The sequence below is a fragment of the Gobio gobio genome (assembly GCF_949357685.1).
Source record: "Gobio gobio genome assembly, chromosome: 3".
Lineage (NCBI taxonomy): Eukaryota > Metazoa > Chordata > Actinopteri > Cypriniformes > Gobionidae > Gobio > Gobio gobio.
The window spans coordinates 44,857,327-44,879,100 of record NC_137099.1 but is presented as its reverse complement, the minus strand read 5'-3'; the positions used below and the strand labels follow the sequence as shown (position 1 = coordinate 44,879,100).

Here is a 21,774-nt window from a genome sequence, read left to right as displayed (position 1 = left end):
TTCTATTATTTTATAATGTTTCCTGAGGTGTACTTATATTGTTAGTATGACTTTTACATCATAAAATGTCATAATTTAGAAATAAAAGGCATTTTTTCTATACTGCTGTTTGCCCTGTGGCTGAATGCCCTGCTTCAAGAGGCGTGTCTGCTGTGAGACTTCAGTAAAAACGCCCACTGTTGTGATTGGCTGACATCTTTGCATTTTAAATGAGCGGAGGGGGCGTGGTTTAACGAAGTCTACGAGGCACGAGCTGCTGCCAGAGAGACGGATGGACCTGAGTTCACTTCACATCAGTTCTCAGCATGTCTGAACTGTTGTAGTTACAGCATATACTTCAGGTTATTAGTCTATTTCTAGTCGGAGGGACTGTCACTCATGTCAGAAAGTTAGTAACTTTAGTAAATTATGGATCAGCGCTGACTGGAGACGCGAACCGTTTAGAACGATTCAGTCCGATTTGGTGAACTGATTCAGTTCACTAAAAAGAACTGGTTCAAAAGAAAGATCGTTCGCGAACCGGACATCACTAATGTACCAGAGATGGAGCTCAGCGATTGCTAACAAAGTTATTTATAGTAACTACTGAGTTATGAGAGCGCTGTCAGTCAGCGCAAGTTTATTGTGTTTGTATCTGAGAGTTCTGAATAAACACGAGTCCCAGTCACACCGAGTCCGTCTTCATCATTATTACCAACTTTGTAACACATGCAAAGTACAATTACAGCTGTCGAGATGAACGAGTTAAAAGTAAGTGTTGATAATAGCATTATTTTTAAAATAAAATAAAAGCGTCAGTGACGCGCGTTGAGTACACAGCGCAAACAAAGACACAACAGCAGTAATCGAATGTAATCCAGTTTATTGTGGGGCTAGGCTGGCTAGCCCGAATATTCTCACGCTTACCCCCCTTCTGCTTAATCTCACGCCGCGTTTGGTGCCTCCGCTGTGGGCCAGATGCAGTACTGGGGGTCGGGGATGTTGAAGGCCGACCGGTCAGTGCAGCCCGAGCTTCGGCGTGTGTGAGGTTTATCTCTAAAGATGTTACTCTGCCGATGTTGAGCAGAAACTCATGACTGTATGCACATTTTAGAACAGATAGACGCGACGAGGATGTACAAAAACACTGACTCACAAGATAGAAAACACGAAAACACCGTTCTGTCGGGAGAGAGAGAAGCCGCATTGTGTGCACGAATAATAAATAATTAGCTACACATCAGAAATCACTGATCACAGATCAGAAGGAACTGAAAAAAGACTTCTGTTTTCATTTGTACATCCAAACACTGAGAAACTGCCAGCGTTCACTCGTTCACAAGCAATGATCTCTGGAGCGTTTGCATGGGCGTGCCAGATTCTCTGGGTGGAGGAAAGTGAGGTAACCGTTCCTGCTTGGACGTCAAACCAGGAGACTTCAGGATTGGCTCGTCTGGCCTGTCATTTTCTCAAAGGCAGAGAAAGACCGATCAACATTTCTATCCACTTGGGGACAATATTCAGGCTAGGGGAACTCATATTAATGTTGAAAAACCTCATAAAATGAAAATGTCATGCCATGGGACCTTTAAGCTGTTATTTGGTCATGTTACATTGTAGGGATGCGCGGTATACCGGTACTGCAAAAATACCGGTATATATTTTATTTCAAACGGTACGATATCATGATTTTGCTCATTTCGGTATATGCTGCTGTTCCGAAGTTCACCGCTAGGTGGCAGCGCGCTACCCAAACTGACGCGAAACCGGCAAATGTGGCAACAGAACAAGATGAATACAGCAGTTGAATCTCACTCAACACGCACAAAACTCATTAATAAAGACGAGTAGACGTGAAATTTGGAATTACTTTGCTTATAAAACTGCTGAAAAACCATCAAACCTTGCCAAGCATCTGCCACTTAATTCCTGACTTGTAAGACATTAAGAGATCGACAGGTGAGTGCATAATTCTAACGATCTAATTTAGACATTTTTCTTTTAACACTGATTAACGCACATACATAAGATCGTATCGTTTAAATATAAAGAAATCTCCAGCGTTCGTTTCAACCAGTGACGTTTAGACCTCATAATATTTGCACGCATACTATTGCACTATTTACATCCGCGAAAGACATAACCAACTGTGTTTATGTAACTACTCACTAAAGATTGACATTTTTGACATAATTTTGTGTGTATTTGACTGAGGAAAAACAACTTAATTTGGAATGCGCGAGCTCTTTAGGCGTGTGTGTGTGTGTGTGTGTGTGTGTGTGTGTGTTTGTTGTTGGCATGAGCGCAAAGAAAACTCTCTCTCTCAAAGAGCTCTCATCCCATATGTATTACGAAATGCTATAAAATCGCTTGTATGTTCAAATTGGCGAGGTTTAAAAAGACGTGGGCAGTGATTTCCGTCAGCTGTCCCACAACGGAAGCGAAAGTGTTGAATCTGAGTGCGCAGATTGCTTTTATAGTGCAGGTGCGATGTCTTTTCAAGCCAGAAGCAATGGAGACGCGCAGTAATGCTGAAATTACTTACAAAAAAGTTTCCAAATGACTGATTGATGTGACAATCTTTGTTGATTAATTTAATAATAAACATTTGCGGTAATTTCCCGCTTCATAAACCCAAAACTTGCGAGAGTGAGCAAAATTATGCACAATACCCGCATCAAAATTCAGACCCTGTATGGTATCGATTTAATATCGGTACTTCGGTATTAGATTGTGGTACCGTACCGAAGACAAAATTGTGGTATCGAGCCATCCCTATTACATTGTGCCCCACCACGTTACAATGTACCCCACCTATGGGGCATGTTGTCACATTTCACTTCCATTCTTTCGGGGTAAATCAAGAAAAAAGTTTACACTGTATTAATGAAACAAAACCACATAATTGTACTAGACATGTGTGCAATTAATGTGGGAAAAAATAAATACTCTGAACCCCAAGTGGATTTACACAAACTGAGAAAGTCAAAAAGCGTTAGGTTGTGCCCCGCTCTCCCCTAATCATGTGATCATGGGTTTGATGATCCCAGGGAATGCATGTGCTCATAAAGTGTATATGCACTATAAATCACTGGGAAGGTTTAGGGGTGGGCTGGGTTAATAAAAAAAGATTTTTGCTAAATGGAAATGATGGTAAAAAAGTCCACACATTGCATTTAAATAAACACGCATTTTGATTGGTAACAGCAGTCATACTCATTTCATGACAACAGACGTAACACAAAACTGTCATTATTTTTACGCCAGTTAGAGGGTGCATGACTTAAAAAAGTAAATAAAGGTTGCAATAAGGTGCTTAAAAAACGACCAGAGTCATTTTTTTTTGGAGGACAGTCTGCAATAAAGAGTGTACAGCCGATGTCCGAATTCAACGGCTGTCCGAATTCACTCACTCATTTTCATTTACTCCTTCAAGTGAACTGTATTAGTAGACTAAAGTAGGGAATGGTGATTGAGGGTTTAGGGGGTGATAGAGGGTATGCACATGACGTCGCCGTCATCCTAATTGACTGCAGTTACGCCCACTGAGTGGCTAAAAAGTCTGAGTGCCAGCATTGGTTTTCAGTGTAATGACGCGAAAAACACATCTAAAACAGGAAAGAGCTTCGAGGTTGACTGGAAACATTTTTGACAATAAATCTGAGGTATAGTTTAACAGACTTCTGAAAGCTACAGAAAAGAGAAGCAAATGGATTTCACAGCAACAACTGGACTCCAGGCAGAGAAACGTGGATTTTCAGTTATCATTTTATGTCAATATGTTGAATTTTGGTGTAAAATCATACCCTATATATTGTATTGAGGTCATGTCTCCCAGCATGCATTGCAGCATTAAGCATGTCATCATTGTTGAGATTCATATGCTGATTCCTGATATCTGTGTGCGTCTAAACTCTTTTCCCCCTTGAATGTATTTAAAAATCAAAATTCAGAATGCCTGATCTGTGGCAAGAAAGTATTGTTGGTGAATATTATTTATCAATATTTTTAGTCAGTGATGAGTTCAGTCAAACATTTTTCTTCATGACAATTTTTGTTCATGGCTTCTTTTGACTTGAACAGATTATGTGTTTTGTTAACACTGGAACAAAAACCACAAACTAAAGTCAAGAGTCAAAATGGCCAACTGAATCAAACACTGATCACCATAATAGTGACCAAATATTTCCAATAAAACCAACATCTAAACCTCTGTTAATTCTCAATAAGAGCTTCTATAGATGTATTTCAGGGTTGGAGCCAATTCTCTGCAGGACAGCGACTCACTAGGACCGAACTTGCATGCCAATGGTTAATTGTAGGGGTAATTGTACCCTAAGGACCAACTGTGTACCTTTAAAGGTACAGTTATACGTTTTGTTCCCCAAACTTTCATTAAAACTGATAATCGTTTGTTTTACTCACGTTTTCGCAGTTTCCCCTATTAAATCCAGTGATGCAGCAGCTGTTTTGCCACTCAGTCCGGCTGGGGGCGTGTTCCGGTGGGAAGTGATGTCAATGCATACCCTCTATTGCGGATTTCAGCCATGGTCAAGGCCATTTTGCTGAAGTTCAAACTGAGCATCAGAATGAGGAAGAAAGTGATTTAAGTGACTTTGAATGTGGCATGCTTGTTGGTGCCAGAAGGGCTGGTCTCAGTATTTCAGAAACTGTTGCTCTGCTAAGATTTTTTTACACAAAACCATCTCTAGGGTTGAATAGTCCAAAAAATAGAAAATATCCAATGAGCAGCAATTGATGGTCCAGACGTCAGAGGAGAATGGTCAGACTGGTTCAAACGGATAGAAAGGCAACAGTAATTCAAAACCGTCCACAAATGATCACAGTGCATCGCTGCACCCATCTTCTGATGGCTACTTCCAGCAGGATAACATGCCATGTCACAAAGCTCAAAGCATCTCAAACTGGTTTCCTGAACATAAAAATGTGTTCATGATACTCATATGGTCTCTACAGCCACAGATCTCAATCCAATAGAGCAGCTTTGGGATGTGCCGGAGCATGAGATTCACATTGTTAATGTGCAGCTGACAAATTGCAGCAACTGTGTGATGCTATCATGTCAAGATGGAGCAAAATCTCTGAGGAATGGTTACAGCACCTTGTTCAATCTATGCCACGAAGAATTAAGAGGCAGTTCTGAAGGCAAAGGGTCCAACCTGGTACTAGCAATGTGTACCTAATAAAGTGAGCAATGTGTACCTAAAAGTTTGTGTAAAACCTGCTGATCATGTTATCCAGCATTACTTGCAAACGTTCCAAAGGCCATCTTGTGCATCAATGGAAGCCAGAACATCCAAGCATCTGCTGCTCACATGATTAACATTATAAATGGGCTTGCTTGGTTAAATAGTGCCGAATCTCAAATATTTCTTCCTCATTTCCCATCATTTTCAAAATACAAAATCTTTATTTCCAAGGTTTAAAGAAATCATTTAATGTGGTCTTTACTGATGTACAAGACCTCCACTGTATCTGTATACTCAATGAGTGTTGACAGTTTTCAGCAGTTGTTAGCAAGAGATCGTGTGAGGGTGGGGGGTAGAAATTAGTGAACGGATGGAGAACAGAGTGGACAGACGGAACAGTTCATGTTTTAAGCTGTAAAAGAGTGAGCACCAGGCACGTGCAGAGGGGGGGGCTTTGGGTGCTCGAGCCCCTGCCCTTTTTCAAAATGAATCAAAAGTGCCCCTCTCAGACAAATATCAATGATAATATCGTGGTCAATAAAACTAAATAAATGTGATTATAATAACATGACAATGTATACAATAGTAACGAACGGCTCAAAAGTCGGACAATTTCTGTTGAGGCGTTGCCATAACGCGTTGCTATGGGTTGCGTGCGTTTTGATTGACAGCTGATTTTCCACTGCTCGGAAACGGCTCTCGAGCCAAATATGGTCCTTTCAGAGAGTGTGTGGCCTTACGGGAAAAAAGTAAACCAATATTTTTTTTTTCATCCATAATCAGAGCTAATGTGTTGATTTAATTACAAATCTATATATTATATAAGTATTACACAATTCACCAATGCCCGTTTGTCATATGTTACACCAACCAATCGTGATCTGGCAAAGCAAGTTCAAATTCCATTGGGCGATGTAAAGTGGAGCGGTAATTTTCTGTTCTTATTCATAAATCGGTTGAAAATTAAATGGACAGACTAACTAACGTTTGTGGAACGATTTCCTGTGGTTTGTGTCATATTTTAAATTCCATCACTAACTAAATGGATTTTAACTGACAACAAACAAATCCCTGCACAAAACCACAGCAGCAAAAGTCGCATTAATGGTAAGTAGTGTTAAATTCACTTGTATTTATGTATATTGATACACCGTTTACTATTTCATGAAACTATCAAAGTTAACAAAACCCAAGTGCCGCCGGCACAGGCCTATTATATGAAGTGTAGGCTGGCGAAATGGTGACGTGAAAGGACTTTATTATATTAACTTACCATTCTTGAATATTATGCAGCATTATAAGTCTCTTATGTTCATCAAGCCTGCATTTATTTAATAAAAAACAGCAATATTGTGAAATATTACTAAAATAATGGTTTACTATTTTAAAATAATTTAAAATATAATTTATTCCTGTGATCAAAGCTGGATTTTCAGCATCATTACTCCACTCTTCAGTGTCACATGATCATTCAGAAATCATTCTAATATGAGGATTTAATGTCAATGATGGAAACTGTGATGATTCTTTGATTAATAAAAAGTTAAAAAGAACATAATGTAATAATATTTCACAATATTAGGATACTGTTTTTTTCTGTATTTTTGATTAAATAAATGCAGGCTTGATGAGCATAAGGATATATATATATATATATATATATATATATATATATATATATATATATATATATATATATATATATATATATATATATGCCCCTTTTTTACATTTGAGCCCCTGCCCCTGAAGAACTCTCTGCACGGCCCTGGTGAGCACTGTGCTGCAACAGAATGAAACAGATGCTATTAGAGGTATTAAAACTCCATGTATGCGTCACAGGCAGCTTGAAACAAGCGGTGGAAAGCGGTGGAGAGCACGCAAATCAAGAAGTGTTTAAAACTGCGAGTGTATGTGTTCACCGACTCATTGTCATACAAATAGTGTACAAGAACTCATATTTTCATATTCTTCCCGTGGCTATATTAAATATGCTTCTTATTACATTAAGCAGCCCACAATGACGATTGTTGGTTGTTCCATAGGTCTTTACAGCAACCAGATCATCTAATGAAAGCATTTCTAGCATCTCTCTGAGTGTGACATAAATTCCTCGAGATCAGTACAAAATGTGCCATGCAGATCATAGGGATCAGTTGCCTCTGTGGATTTTGTCCTTTATTCTCTGCTTCTAATCTTACATAACATTACTGTTTGTGTGTGGGCTATGCATGCTGCAAAAATCCTATAAACAAAAGCATGCTGTGGAATGCGAGTCTTACCCCCTACTTATTGAAACTGCTGCTTGTCAGGACATCTGGTCTTTGATCGAGGACCGATTTCAGAAGATGCATCCAGAAGGTTGCATGCGGTTCAGTGGAAGAAAATTCTACTCTCTAAAAAATGCTGGGTTAAAAATGGACTAGCACAGCAATTGGGTTGTTTTAACCCAGTGATTGGGTTGTTTTAAGCAAATATGTAACCCAACCGCTGGGTTAGTCCATTTTCAAACCAACTATTTTTAACCCAGCATTTTTTAGAGTGTGGGTAGTTGACAATATTGAACTGCAAAAAAAAAATGTAAGTATAGTATTTATCATTTTAAGCATTTGGCTGGGCAGCAAATGGCACAGAGCATAATACATAAAATTATCTATTCAAAGTAGGGTTTTTTTTTTTCAGTAAGCAATTTCAAGTAAAATATGGAAATTGTCATGAACTTGCAAATAAACCTATTAAAATAAATGAAACATATAGTAATCATTCCCACAAATGATTAATCATGAATTTACATATCATGTAATTTTAGTATTATTTTAAAAAAGCAATCTCTCAACATTTTTGGAAGGTAAATGGCTTAATTTAGAATAATTCTATATAGATGTGGCAATGTAAATAAATGGTGTTTAGTGGAAATAGAGGATGAAAAATTATAGAACATGAACGTGTAAGAGGATTTTGCGAGAGAGCAGGAGACAGGATAAAGGATTAAATCAGATGTAAATCAGGAAAAAGAATGAGAGATGAGTCTTTTCTCCTTACAGTCCAATCACACAATGCCGGTACATAAATCTACTGACTGATGAAACAAAATGAATATAGTTGTTGTGGGAATAAAAATAAAAGCATTTTCATTTGCTTTTCAAAATTGTGTCACAACAAAAAAGGTGAGATTATAATATAAAATGACAATGAATTTGGACTATATGTTTGGAGTATCCGTTTTCTTTTGACTAAAAAATAAAAGGAAATCATTAGAATCAAGTTTTCTTGTATTATTGCGTCTGGCAATGGGAAAATATTTACCATATTAATTTGACAAAGAGCATCTATAGAGCAAAAGGGGGAGGAGACAGAGAACCTACATATGAATGAGTGAGAGAGAGCGAGAGATGGAGGGACCGTATTAGAGAGAAACAGATTGAGAGAGAGAGAGAATGAATGAAAGAGAAAGAACATGAGCGAGGGAGAGAGAGACAGAGAGGAGGGGCGAGTGATGTCCAGAGGAAACACTCAATGTAATTTCCTGCAACAGAATCTAAACAGACAAAGTGAGAGGCAGAAACACAGAGCCGTAGAAAAGCATTAATGCTCATCAGTCGTCACAGGGAAAAATGTCTATGGAAGCAGGCAGCATGGAAACCATTGAGGTTCCTCAAGACAAGATTGTCAAAAAGGTACGTGACCTTTGAGAGTTATGCTAATATGGAGCACAACTGATTGAAAAAGTAGTAAATCTGACACTACAGTATGTGTAATGAACAATTATTGTTAATGAAAAACATTTTTAAGGTTTCTTAGGGTATGGCTTTCTGTAAAGGCACATACATTAAAGTTTCAACAACAAAATACAACTTTTGAACACAATTATTGCACAAAATGACAAACAAAAATTGTAATTAATAAATAAAAAAGTATCATATAATAAAATATTATATACACTTAAAAAGTTGGGGGTCAGTAAGATTTTTTTTAATGTTTTTGAAAGTAGTCTCATGCTCACCAAGACTGCATTTAATAGATCAATTTTGTAACAATTTAAAATAGCAGCTTTCTGTTTTAATACATTTTAAAATGTCATTTATTCCTGTGATGGCAAAGCTGAATTTTCAGCACTATTACTGCAGTCTTCAGTGTCACATGATCCTTCAGAAATCATTCTAATATGCTGAATTGGTGCTCAAAAAAACATTTCTTATTGTTATAAATGTTGTGCTGCTTGATATTTTTGTGGAAACAGTGATACTTTTTTCTTTCTCACCCCTCCTACCATTGGTTGGATATTTCCATATTTGACCTAAAACATGTGTTGAAACAACCCAGCATTTTTTAGAGTGAAAACCTCACAGTTATTGATATATAGTCCATGTGATAACTAGTCTCGGTCTCCATATATCGTAAATACCTCAAATTTCATCACGCTCTCTGATCAAATGCTCTTTTTCTCCATGTAGGGGTCCTTTAGAAAGAAGATAGAGAAGCTGAGGAGATGGAGCACCTCTTCAGGTGGCGGCAGCTTCAAACGCCCGCCCAAAACCAAAACCCTCAGTCTGAACTCGCCCACTGAACCTGACGCGGAGCCCTTCAGAGTAGAGACGGAGCGCAGGAAACTCAGACCCATTGTGGCATCTGTGTTTGGTCAGGTATGGACTGCTGTGTCACATGAGTAGTTTTCACGTTTCTGCTGAACTGTTGTATTGTCAGTCATAATCTTGATGGTCTGCTGAACTGTGGCATGGTTAATTAAGAATGATTTTTTTTCGGTAAAAAGGTAGTGAACCAAGCAGGGGTTCATGCAAAAGTGGTTCCTTATGAAGTGCTTGATGACGCAATTTACACTTTTACGCAAACTCTCATATATCTGTCATACAGTACTACTCAAAAGAGGCGCTGTGCCTGTGATTGTTATGGCGGGAAACAGCATTAGCAATGAGACCACACTGGAGGGCGGTTTATCAGCACCTATAACATTCATTCATGCTTTAACAGTGTTTGTTTTGCTGATGGATATTATGAACACTGTCCAAAATCTGTTCATGTGTGATTTTAAAGTCTGGATTATGTGCAGTTTTGTGCTTGGGTTGTGCTTTCTCTTTAATGTTTGCTTTTAAATGCATGTCTTTTTGTCTGATATGTATCACTAATTGGCTTGTATGACAGCAAAGTTCTCCCAGTTTGGACCTCAGTTTGCACAACAACAACAAAAAATCCCATGAGCCTATTTTCTTATAAACAATTTTGCCAAGATCCAATCCAATGCCTGATACATTTTACTCAGACTTTGTATTTAATTTTCTAATTTGGAGTTAAAATGTTTAAAGTGGTCAGGAGGAAGGAGAAGGCATCTGAATAAAAATGTCACTATAATGTTTGCAAAAATCGGAAGAAGCACAGAATGGTTCCCTTCCACATTCCCTCACATTTACTCTTTCCAGCCAGCAGTCCATTCTATCCTAAACCTTTCACACAACAGTAATCATAATAATCATTTTCCTACAAACTCTCTGCTTTCAGGGGATTATGGGGCTGTGCTGGAGGAAAAGGTGAAAGTGTATTAGGTATTATCTATTATTCATCACACCTCATTCTTTAAAGCTCGTATTCCCAAACACAATGAATTGCATACAAAACTTGCTCAGCTTTTCCGTTAAATCCCTTTATTTCGCTTTTCACTCCTCAACTAAGCTAGAGTGTGACTAACCGAACTTGGTATGAGCTCAGAATTTCTCTCACCCTTCAAATTTTCTAACTGGCACTGACATAATAACATTAATAAATTAACAATTTCTAAAATTGTATTAACCCTGACAAAAAAAAAAAAAAAAAATGATGACTAAGGTTTACTAAAAGGTCAGTAAATTATGATAATGAAAATAAAAGTAACAACAATACACTAAATGTTATCTTTTGGTGTTTCAGAATCTAATAATGATATTTAATATTATGAAGAAAAACATAAGTCTGAGCATGGGTAACTCATCTACAGTGTAGGGATTGAATCTTGGATTTCTTATTCAATCAAAGAAAAACAGCAACACTGGGATAGAGGAAAGGAGGAAGACTGAAAGGCTGGGAGAAGAGAGTGAGGGATGAAAGAAAAAGAATAGGACAGGATTATATGGGTGAGATTAACGACTCAAGAGATCAAAATCGAAAAACTGATTCACACAAGAACTCTCTTGTGAACACTCCAGCTTTGGCCGTCGTAATAAAAACATATCAGACGCTAGATGTTGTGACAGCTTTGTGATCATATGAATGTCCAACATATCACTAACTCAATTTTCAACATTTTCAAATAAATTTAAAGTCCATTTTATGTTGAAATCTCAATGTCACTGCCAAATTAATATTTATCTATGCACCTTCAATTTTATGTCCCATGGGGTTATGTTACAACTACAGTTTTCAGCTATTTTATTTGGGAAATGAAAATCACACTTGTTATGCATTTTATACACTCACCAGCCACTTTATTAGATTCACCTGTTCAACTGCTCTCTAATGCAAATATCTTCAGCCAATCACGTGACATTATCACAAGGCATTTAGGCATGTAGACATGGTCAAGAAGATCAAGAAGTTCAAACTGAGCATCGGAAGGGGGAGAAAGGTGATTTCAATGAATTTGAGCATGGCATGGTTGTTGGTGACAGAAGGGCTGGTCTGAGTATCTCAGAAACTGTTGCTCTTTTGGGATTTTTCTCTAAGGTTTGCAGAGAATGGTCAGGAAAGAGAGAAAATATCTTGTGATTGGCAGGTCTGTGGGCGGCAATGCCAGAGGTCAGAGGAGAATGGCCAGACTGGTTCAAGGTGATAGAAAGACAACAGTCACTCAAATAACCACTTGTTACAATCGAGGTCCCGCAAACAGTGCCGCCACTCCCACCAAGTGCTCAGGAAAATGCACTCTCTAACCGCCTGGACACTAGAAGATTGTAAAAATGTTGCCTGGTCTGATGAGTCTCGATTTCTGCTATGACATTCAGATGGTGGGTCAGAATTTGACGTAAACAACATGCATGGATCCATCCTGCCTTGTATCAGTGGTTAAGGCTGCTGGTGGTGTAATGGTGTGGAGGATTTTTTCTTGGCTATTATAAGTTATAATTTTATGAAAAATAAAAATAATATTTCTGTGAATTTGGGAAACATCACATGCTGACATCTAAACAAACATTCAGCCTTCAGTTGACATCCTTTTTTCCCTCTGCTTCTGTGTCTCCCTTTTGCCTGTCTCTTCTCGTGTTTTGGCCTTAATCCATCATCAACAGCCCACCAATATACAACAGACAACCCAAATCTCCTATATAGCCCACACACTTGTACATACAAAGCACAGAAGCTGTTTGAATGAACAGAAACGAGACACTCTACATTTCACCATAGGTCAGTTGTCTGGCTGTCAGACAATAAAATAATTTAATCCGCACCAATCAGAGGTCAGGTCTCCACGGGTAACACAATTACAAGCCGCGTAGCCGGCTGGTTCTTTATTACATGAAAAAGAATTATGACTGAGCTATCCCTTTAACCCTTAAAAACCTAGATACATTTTTTGTAGTATTTTATGTTTGTTTGTTTTGTAACCTATTCTAGCAGTCAGCATCAAGTGCTATAATATCATTTTAAAAAGGAGGACTTTAAGTTTCAATCTAGGTCATTTAAAGTCCCAGCTTTATCTGAGAATGAATGAACCTTTAGAAAGTTAGGTTACACTTTATTTTAAGGTGATGTAGTTACATTGTACTTGCTCAAATAAGTACAAAGTAATATTAATTAACTAATTTACTACGTCACCTTAAACTAAATAGCGTTACCGAGTGTTGTATACTTGGATGTTTTAAACAAAATAAAATTTTGTCTGCATCTAGCATTTCCTTAAAGGAACGACCTGACTTTTTGGGACTTTAGCTTATTCACCGTATCCTCCAGAGTTAGATAAGTCCATACATACCATTCTCATCTCCGTGCATGCCATAACTCTGTCTGACGCACCCACCGCTAGCCTAGCTTAGCACAAAGACTGGAGGTAAATGGCTCCAGCTAGCCTACTGCTCAATAAGTGAAAAAATTACGCCAACATTTTCTTATTTACATGTTGTGATGTGCATAGTTAGCTATATCGTGTACTAAGACCGACGGAAAATTAAAAGTTGCGATTTTCTAGACTGATGTGGTTAGGAACTATACTCTCATTCCTGCGTAGTAATCAAGGAACTTTGTACGATGTAACTATACACATCACAACATGTAAATAGGAAAATTTTGGTGTTATTTTGTCACTTAATGAGCAGTAGGCTAGCTGGAGCTGTTTACCTCCAGTCTTTGTGCTAAGCTAGGCTAGCGGTGGGTGCATCAGACAGAGTTATGGCACACACGAAGATGAGAATGGTATGTATGGAATTATCTAACTCTTGGGGATACGGTGAATAAGCTAAATGTTACACGTGCGTTCGGTTGGCAGCTACTACACTTGTTGCACACTGCAGTAAGCTAGATTGATATTAGGCAAGGTAAAACAGGGTACTCGCGGTAAATCAAGAAAACCAGATTTAAACAATAAGACTAAGGGCCCTATTTTAACGATCTGAAACGCAAGTGTCAAAGCGCGAAGCGCAAGTAACTTTGTGGGCGGGTCTCGGCGCTGTTGCTATTTTCCCGGCGGGATAAATGGCTCTTGCGCCCGGCGCAAATCTAAAATGGGTTGGTCTGAAGTAGCTTCATTATTCATAGGTGTGGTTTGGGCGTAACGTGAATAAACCAATCCGAGCGTCATCCAACATTCCCTTTAAAAGCAGGTGCGCAAGTTCCATTATGGATTGCTATTATTATGGCGTATTTACCAGGCGCACGCCAGGAGCGGTTCACAGCCGAGGAGACTGATGTGCTTGTAAGAGCAGTGAAAGACAGAGAAGTGAAGTTGTAATGTTGTACATTATGGTAAAGGTGATTTCACAGTCTTTTTTTTTCAGTCTTTCAGTTTTTTCAGTTTTTCAGTCGATTTTTTTTCCTGGTTCTTGACGGACAAACCAATTTGTCAGATGTCCTTATATACATATAGGCTATGTCTCGCCACTATTGGGCAAACAGGTCTTATCCTTAATTATTACAATTAGCCTGAATCATTTGTAAGCTAGATTTATGCCTATTTTTTCACATCTTCGTGGCACACCACAATGATTTCCGTCATCTCATGTGTTAATATTTTTTTAGTGTAACAATTTATGATTTGCAAAAATAACTGTTGCATCTGTGTAGATTACATGAGCAAAGTGTATGCGCGTTGTGCACGCTATACATTATGGTCAAGCATGCGCCCTTAAAATAGCATAATGAACAACGCGCAACGCGCCACTGACTTTAGACTAGGTTTTTTCTGGTCAGTGGCGCAATTGTTTAATGGAACAGCAAAATAGCACCAGGGATTGTTTGCGCCGGAACACGCCTCCTTTTTTGCGCTGAACCGCCCAGGTAGCGCAAGTTCATTCACTAGTTTAGCGACGTGCTTCTGTGGAGGGAAAAGCGCGCTTTGCGCGGGTGCAAAATAGGAATGACACATGCGTCGGTGTACAAAGTCAATTGCGCTGGGTGCAAGATAGGGCCCTAACTGTGTTGAGCTGTATAATAATGATTAGTTTTCTGTTGATGAATGTATCCAAACAGTTGCTCACCTGTCTAATAAAACACATAATATATTAAAGCGTCTTTGGTATTTCCATGGTTTCTACAAAATAAAAAAATCGGAAATCGAGGGTAACGCAGGTATGATGTCATTGATATGCGACGCACGGACACAGTCCGTGTGCTGGTTAAAATTGCTTATATCTCTGGATTTAAACATTGTTGGAAACGTTTGGAATAATGTAATTGCACAAGTCAACAAAATGTATAACATTGTTCTAGTGGTTTTTGGATATTTCAATCCAAAATTCTTACATATTGTGTAAGCCATTTTCTCTCATTGTAAACAAGTAACTTTTGTAAAACATTTTTATTATGGGCTAAATTGTTCTGGGGGACAGGTTTATTTTTTTACACATTAAATTACTGTAACACAGTAAATATTAGACTTGTTTATTAAAACATCTGGGTCTGGGACACGGACAAAACAATAAAATCTATATATGTCAAACTTTTTTTTTTTAAAGAAACAAACAAAAAAAGATAACGTTGTGGTTTAAAAGTTTCCAATACAGTTCCAAAGTGATCTTCATATAACCTAAAGAAAGATGTTTAAATCTATAGCCCACGTTTTCATTAGATGACCACTTAAACACTTGTCGATCCAACACAGTGTGACACTTATGGCAAATTGATATGCCTATGGCCATGTTGCTCAGTCTTTCAGCTTTGAGATTCTTCAGTAATTTAGATTTCATTTGAAAGTCTTTCTTTATGGAGTTGATGCAGTGAAGTATCCTCTGATAATGAGGATTAATTTTCATTAATTTTTTAAAGCTAATATTAATAACTATCCATAAGTCCATAGGCTAAGTGTTGCCTGTTTGTCCCCATCTCTGTTTAAAACCTGCAATTGCAGTTAATAGCGGAATTATCTTCTTTATGTGGGTTGTGCATTGGCATGACTCCTCAATGCGGATGAATCTAATGTTTTGAGGAATCACACATTCTGTCTTGGAGTATGGCCAAAATACGAATTTCCCCCACAAAATGTTATCTGATCTTTTGCTCTGACCATCGAATGATCGCTTAGCTCATCGTATCACATCAAACCGTGCAAATTATTATTATTGTATAATAATTGTATTATTATAAATCCACCAGTAGCCTACCACAGAATTATAACACATTAGCTTATCTTTGTGAATCGGGATAAGGTAAGGAGATAGTTTTGAACACTGGCTGGTTATGTACTTGCTCTAAAATAGATTTTGGATCATTTTTAACCAACAAAAAGTTACTGCAGCTTTAAAGAAGGAATTTAATTGCTTCTCCTTTCGGGCTCATTTCTGGACGAATGACGTTGCATAATTTGAATATTCATTGTAATTGGTAAATTTATTCTGAGATGAGCGTTTTCATCAACCTCGTGTGCACTGTTAGCCTCCTTCGGTCCAGCTCATCCAATTAAAAATGCTATTATAATCATTATAGTTTTATTTTTGTACATACACACAATTTGCATATGTTCTACAAAACAAATTTCAAGCATTTATTACGCATAAGCCTTTGAACAAAAGATCTTTACCAAAATGACAAACACACAGGAAGTCAGAGTCCAAACTTTTGTCTGGTAGGTTTTTTATTTATTTATTTAATCTAGTTCATTTTTTATACTAATTTAATACTAAAGCCCCACAATGATGTACATTTCTCCCCACAATCACCTTATGAAAAATGTCAAACAGATGTGCAATGGGTTTCTATAACTTTGTACACATTAGTGGATATCAAAAATGCTTGTTTGGTTCCCCCTAGTGGTTACATTTTCATAATGCCGCTGCTGATGGTAGATACAAAGAATTCTGAAGAAAAAATATATAGCCCTGGGTTATTCTACTATGCTTCCTAAATAATTAATATTTAAATCATTCATACTCATACAAGGGCGGACTGCACAATTCCCTGGATTAACACTGCCCTCTTGTGCTAGGTTTTTTTTTGTAAGATCTACGTTAATAAACAATGTAATATTATTGAAATGCCATACTGTTGTATTACATAGCCTTAAATCTCAATCAATCTAATCTATAAATCTCTAACAATCCAATCTTTAATTTTATCTTGAAATATCTTAGTTATTATGGATAAAGTTGGTGAGAGAGAAATACTTATAAGATTTAGAAAAAAAATCTAGCATGAGAAATAGCAAAGAGATTACATGTGGTAATATTGCATGTGGGATTGAATACAGTAATACCTTGATCTTTCTTCTGGGTAGGAGAGGTGAAAAGACCAAGAGATCTCTGCGAGGAAAACATGTTTTGTTCTCACCTTTGCGTGTTTAAACACATCTAATCTCAAGGACAGGCATACTTTCTTTTCTTTTCCACCAATGTTCACTATTTTATGTTTTTCATAAGTAAATCTGTAAATCACTGTAGATGTGAAAAGGGATTTTTTTTTTATTCTCCCTCTAATTCCAAGAATAAGATCTTTGGGTATGAATCATATTTTAGGGTCTGTGAGCAGGTTAAAGCAAAACAAACAACCATGTTAATGGGTCTGGAACACACAGAAATGTAACAGTATTTCACCTTTGCGAAATTGACCAAAAATACATTGGCATATAATACATATAATATGATATAATATGACATTTCTTGTACAATGTTTTTTCAGATATTCACCACAGTAAAAAAAGTGTGAGTTTTGCAAGAATTTTTTAATTATTATTATTATTTTATATTTTAGTTTTTGTGTAAATTCGGCCCATGGCATCAATTCTCAATAAAGCATTTCAAAAACATATTCATAATAATTCTGCGAGACCACACAAGCTCTACCTACTCTCGGACATCTTTTGTCACTGTCAGTCACCAATTGTCACTGAACGATTAAAGGGATAGTTCAACCAAAAATGTTAATGTTGTCATCATTTACTCACCTTCAAGTTGTTCCAAACTTGTATGAGTTTTTCTGCTGTTGAACACAAAGGAAGATATTTTGAAGAATGTTTATAACCAAACAGTTGTGGGGTGCCATTGACTTCCATAGTATTTGTTTTCCTACTTTAGAAGTCAATGGAACAACAGTCAACAGAAAAAAATAAACTCATACAGGTTTGAATTTGAACAACTTGTGGGTGAGTAAGAGATGACAAAATGTGGATGAATTATCCCTTTAAAACATCTCAATACAGCCAGCCTAACTTAGGCAATAGCCCTTAAGCTTAACAAGAAACAAGCTAGTCTGGCGTTGACGTAAAATAGCATTGTGCAAGTTTGGAAATGCCACCAAAATTAATAAAAATGCCCCCAACAATATGAATTGTCCTTGTATGAGTTCTATTTTGTGTTTGTAACATAAAGCAATACCACATGTAGCAAGAGTGCTATTTTCTCGAATATCAACACGATTACAAATGTGATATTCATTTTATACAACAGTTCATTAAACAATAATTTCATTATTTGCATTAACCATTTTTAGACACAACATTGTCAATTTGGACTCTTTTTGCTCTATTTTGCCAACAAAAATAGTTCCAGCAACACATGGTGTTTCGTTCTTGAATGATTCACCATTTTTGAACGAATCGGATGAGTCAATGATTCAATGACTCATTCATAAAGTCAGTGGACACTTGTGGGCTGCGTTTAACTCCACTTTTAGACTAAAAGGCCAAAGTATACTTCACTTTTTACGCATACCCGAGGGTCAACGTACAGTGCGCGTGCCGCAAATTTTGTCATCAGAAGAGTATGTGCGTACTGAACGCGCATCGCCGGATTTTTGTAACCGCGCACCATATTTGCCGTGCTGTCCGAGGAGAGGGCTCCGAGCTCGGTATTTGGGCTGAGCCCAGAGTACCCCCCCCTAACCCGAAGCCCCCCCGTATCTCTGGTTAGGAAAGTAACCAGGTGAGTGTGAGGAAGACGGGGTGGTGGAGGGATGCTGAAAACCTGTCAAGGAACATTGTATAGTCCTCCACTTTTGCTGATTGGGTAGACATGTTGATTACTGACTGCTGACAGCTGATTGGAATGACATAATGATTGGATAGATCATTTGAACGTGCTCCTCCCGAACTTTGTTAATGAAAAATCATGTGAACGCACAGGTTGCATTTAATGTTTTTGCAGTATTGACATTGGTTGTAACTGGTGCCGAGCTATTGCTCAAAACTGCTCATGTGTCGAACACCTGTGTACGCGTATGAGTCAAAAGAAGTATACTTTGTAAGGTTGTACGTTCGACTGTGCGCATACGCTCGCGTACACGTAAAAAAAGTATACTTTCGGCTTTACACTCGCAAACTTCCCTAAGCACTTCCCTTCAGGGGAATCAGCCCCACCATTTTGAAGTGCTTTCAACTTCGTCAAGTGAGCGAGGGAAGTTTATTTGGACAGACCCTTGATCACTCTCAATATGTTTACTCAATATGTACACTTCAGGCAGATCCATATATCACAATGCAACAAAATTGTGACGTCAGATCATACTTAATTTACTCCCACTAGTTCCATTTAAACACATTGCAAGGGTTCCGTCAGTAGTGAGCAGTCTGGGCACTCATGCAAATCCATGGTTGCCAGGTTTTCACAACAAAACCCGCCCAATTGCCACTCCAAACTAGCCCAAAACAAGTCCAATCGCGTTTTGGGGTCCAATCTCCAAGTCCAATCTCCGGCAGGGTTGCCTGCTAAAATTTGCATTCCCGGGGCTAAATATCACATAATTGGGGTCGCTTCAACCTGCGGACATGAAAAAACAGTGTTGAAGATGCAACACTGCTGCAGTGGCTTACATTATTGTTAGTTTAGTGTTAGTGATTAATTTACAGTAAAACAAAAGATGACATCTATGCTTTCATGTCCGAACACATTATTTTTGTCGTACATTTCATAATAAACTCAGAAGAGCTCAGTACCGACTCGTTTTCCGTCTGTTTATTTTCATGAATTTAAATGTGTGCAAAGGATTGTGGGTTATTTAAGGGCGCAAAGGATCTACATCAGATGCATCCTTTAAAACAAGCTGAATAAACGACGTGAAACGACGTGAAACTACGTTTTTCCAGCAACACCTGACCGATCGAGAATAGCACTTATCATTCTATTCATTGTCTGTCTGTCTGTCTAATTTATTTATAAAAATAAAAAAAATTCTGTTCTGTGCTAGATCAACTGAGACTTGTTACAGCACTTGCATATTGTTGATATTGTTGCCCTTGGACTGCTCTAGCTGCTTCTATTGCCCTCATTTGTAAGTCGCTTTGGATAAAAGCGTCTGCTAAATGACTAAATGTAAATGTAAATGAAGGCTGCCTTCCATCCTTCAAATTGAGATGGCCTTCAGTGACGTTTGATGACGTGGCAACCGGGATATTAATGAATTAAAAGATTGTCAAAAATATAACTTATTTTCCATAAATATTTCTAAGAGGGGTGCCCTTGTTTTCTCTTGAGCACCTGCCCCCCGAAATGTTTGTTCATGGCCCTGGTGACATATTCCATCTCGGTTGCTGTTTGCTATATTATATCCTCACCATTTTCCCTGTCCTTTTTACAGGCGTGTATAATAAGTACTGATTTGGCTTCATCTACCCATCTATTTATCCTCTCTTCTGACCTCTTTGACCTCCAACCCCTGACACTGTGGCTCATCGCCTTTCTTTATACCATCTGATGGCTCTCTACCTGCTCTCCACGATCTTTCTACAATCCTACATTCCCTTATCAGCGCTGCCAGCTGCATTGCACTCACCATGTAATCTGTAATGCAGCGGATTATGAAGACCTTTCCCACCCCTGCCTGGCCCATGATTCGTTTTCTCTCTCTTTCATCCCTCCATCCCTTCCTATTTTGTACCGTGCCAGAACATTCCCTTGCAGTGCGATTAGAGCCTGTCACAAGGCAAAATGAGGATGTGAAATAACACGGCAATGGCAAAAGAAACAAATGGAAGGAAAGAACATGCAGAGAGGGAGAAAATAGACAACAGATGCAAGATTCAAGAGCATCAGGATTAGAGCACTCAGAAAACCCTGGAAATACCGTTTCTGGCTGAGGGAACTGGTCTCACTGATCCCAAAACATGGCATGACTGTTTTAGTGGGTTTTAGCATCACTCCCATCACCTTTTGTTTAAGCAACTCCACCCCCTCTTTGGATATTCTGACGACGGGGATCGTATGTCGCAAAGTTTATGTAATAATCTGAGGGCAGGAACCAAGAGTGAGGGATAAAGAGGGAGGGGAGAGACAGAGATGACAAGAAAGAGTTGGAGCAGTGAGAATTAGAGAAATACAAATGATGGGAGCAAAACCATCTAAAAGAAGCAGTATGAAGAAGGTAAGATCAGTTTTTAAATTAGCTCTTAAAAAGGATGTAGATGTAGTTTGTAGTAGATTACTATTTTTTTAGTGAGACTGATTTAGAAAATTACTATTTATGCTTATTTGGCCATTGGCAGAAAGTATGTGTGATAAGTTAAGCTATTCAAATCAACTGTGTGAATTCAGTAGCAATACTTAATAGTGTACAAACTTAAAGGGACAGTTCACCGGACTTTAAAAAAATATGTTTATGTTCACCAAGGCTGCATTTATTTCATAAAAATAGAGTAGAAACTGTAACTTTGTTAAATATTGTTAGAATTTACAACAACTGTTTTCTATTCTAACATATTTATGTGATGGCAAAGCTGAATTTTCAGCAACCATTACTTCCGTTTTCAGTGTCATGTGATTATTCGGAAATAATTTTGATGATTTAGAGCTCAATAAACATTTATTATTATTATCAATGTTGTGCTTAATTTAATAATAATCATTCTAAATTCTTTTCTTTTTTCATCATTGGGATCAATTTAATCCATCCTTCCCGAATAGAAGTACTAATTTCTTTTAAAAAAAACTTACTGACACAAACTTTTGAATGGTATATGAAATGATCA

At 37.8% G+C, this 21,774-nt stretch overlaps 1 protein-coding gene across 3 annotated transcripts in view; it reads left to right on the top strand.

Moving 5' to 3' along the window:
• Nucleotides 1–8,664: 8,664 nt before the first annotated feature.
• Nucleotides 8,665–21,774, top strand: part of cabp2a (calcium binding protein 2a) — a 21,011-nt gene continuing 7,901 nt past the window's right edge. The window contains exons 1-2 of one of the 3 annotated variants that reach the window (XM_079812413.1): nt 8,665–8,866; nt 9,644–9,832. In XM_079812413.1, coding sequence (XP_079668539.1) covers nt 8,804–8,866; nt 9,644–9,832 — 252 coding nt within the window. In that variant the 5' untranslated portion in view covers nt 8,665–8,803. Of the gene's footprint in view, nt 8,867–9,643; nt 9,833–20,693; nt 21,171–21,774 lie in introns of those variants that run through there. The other 2 variants (XM_079812412.1, XM_079812414.1) reach the window with 2 other exon arrangements.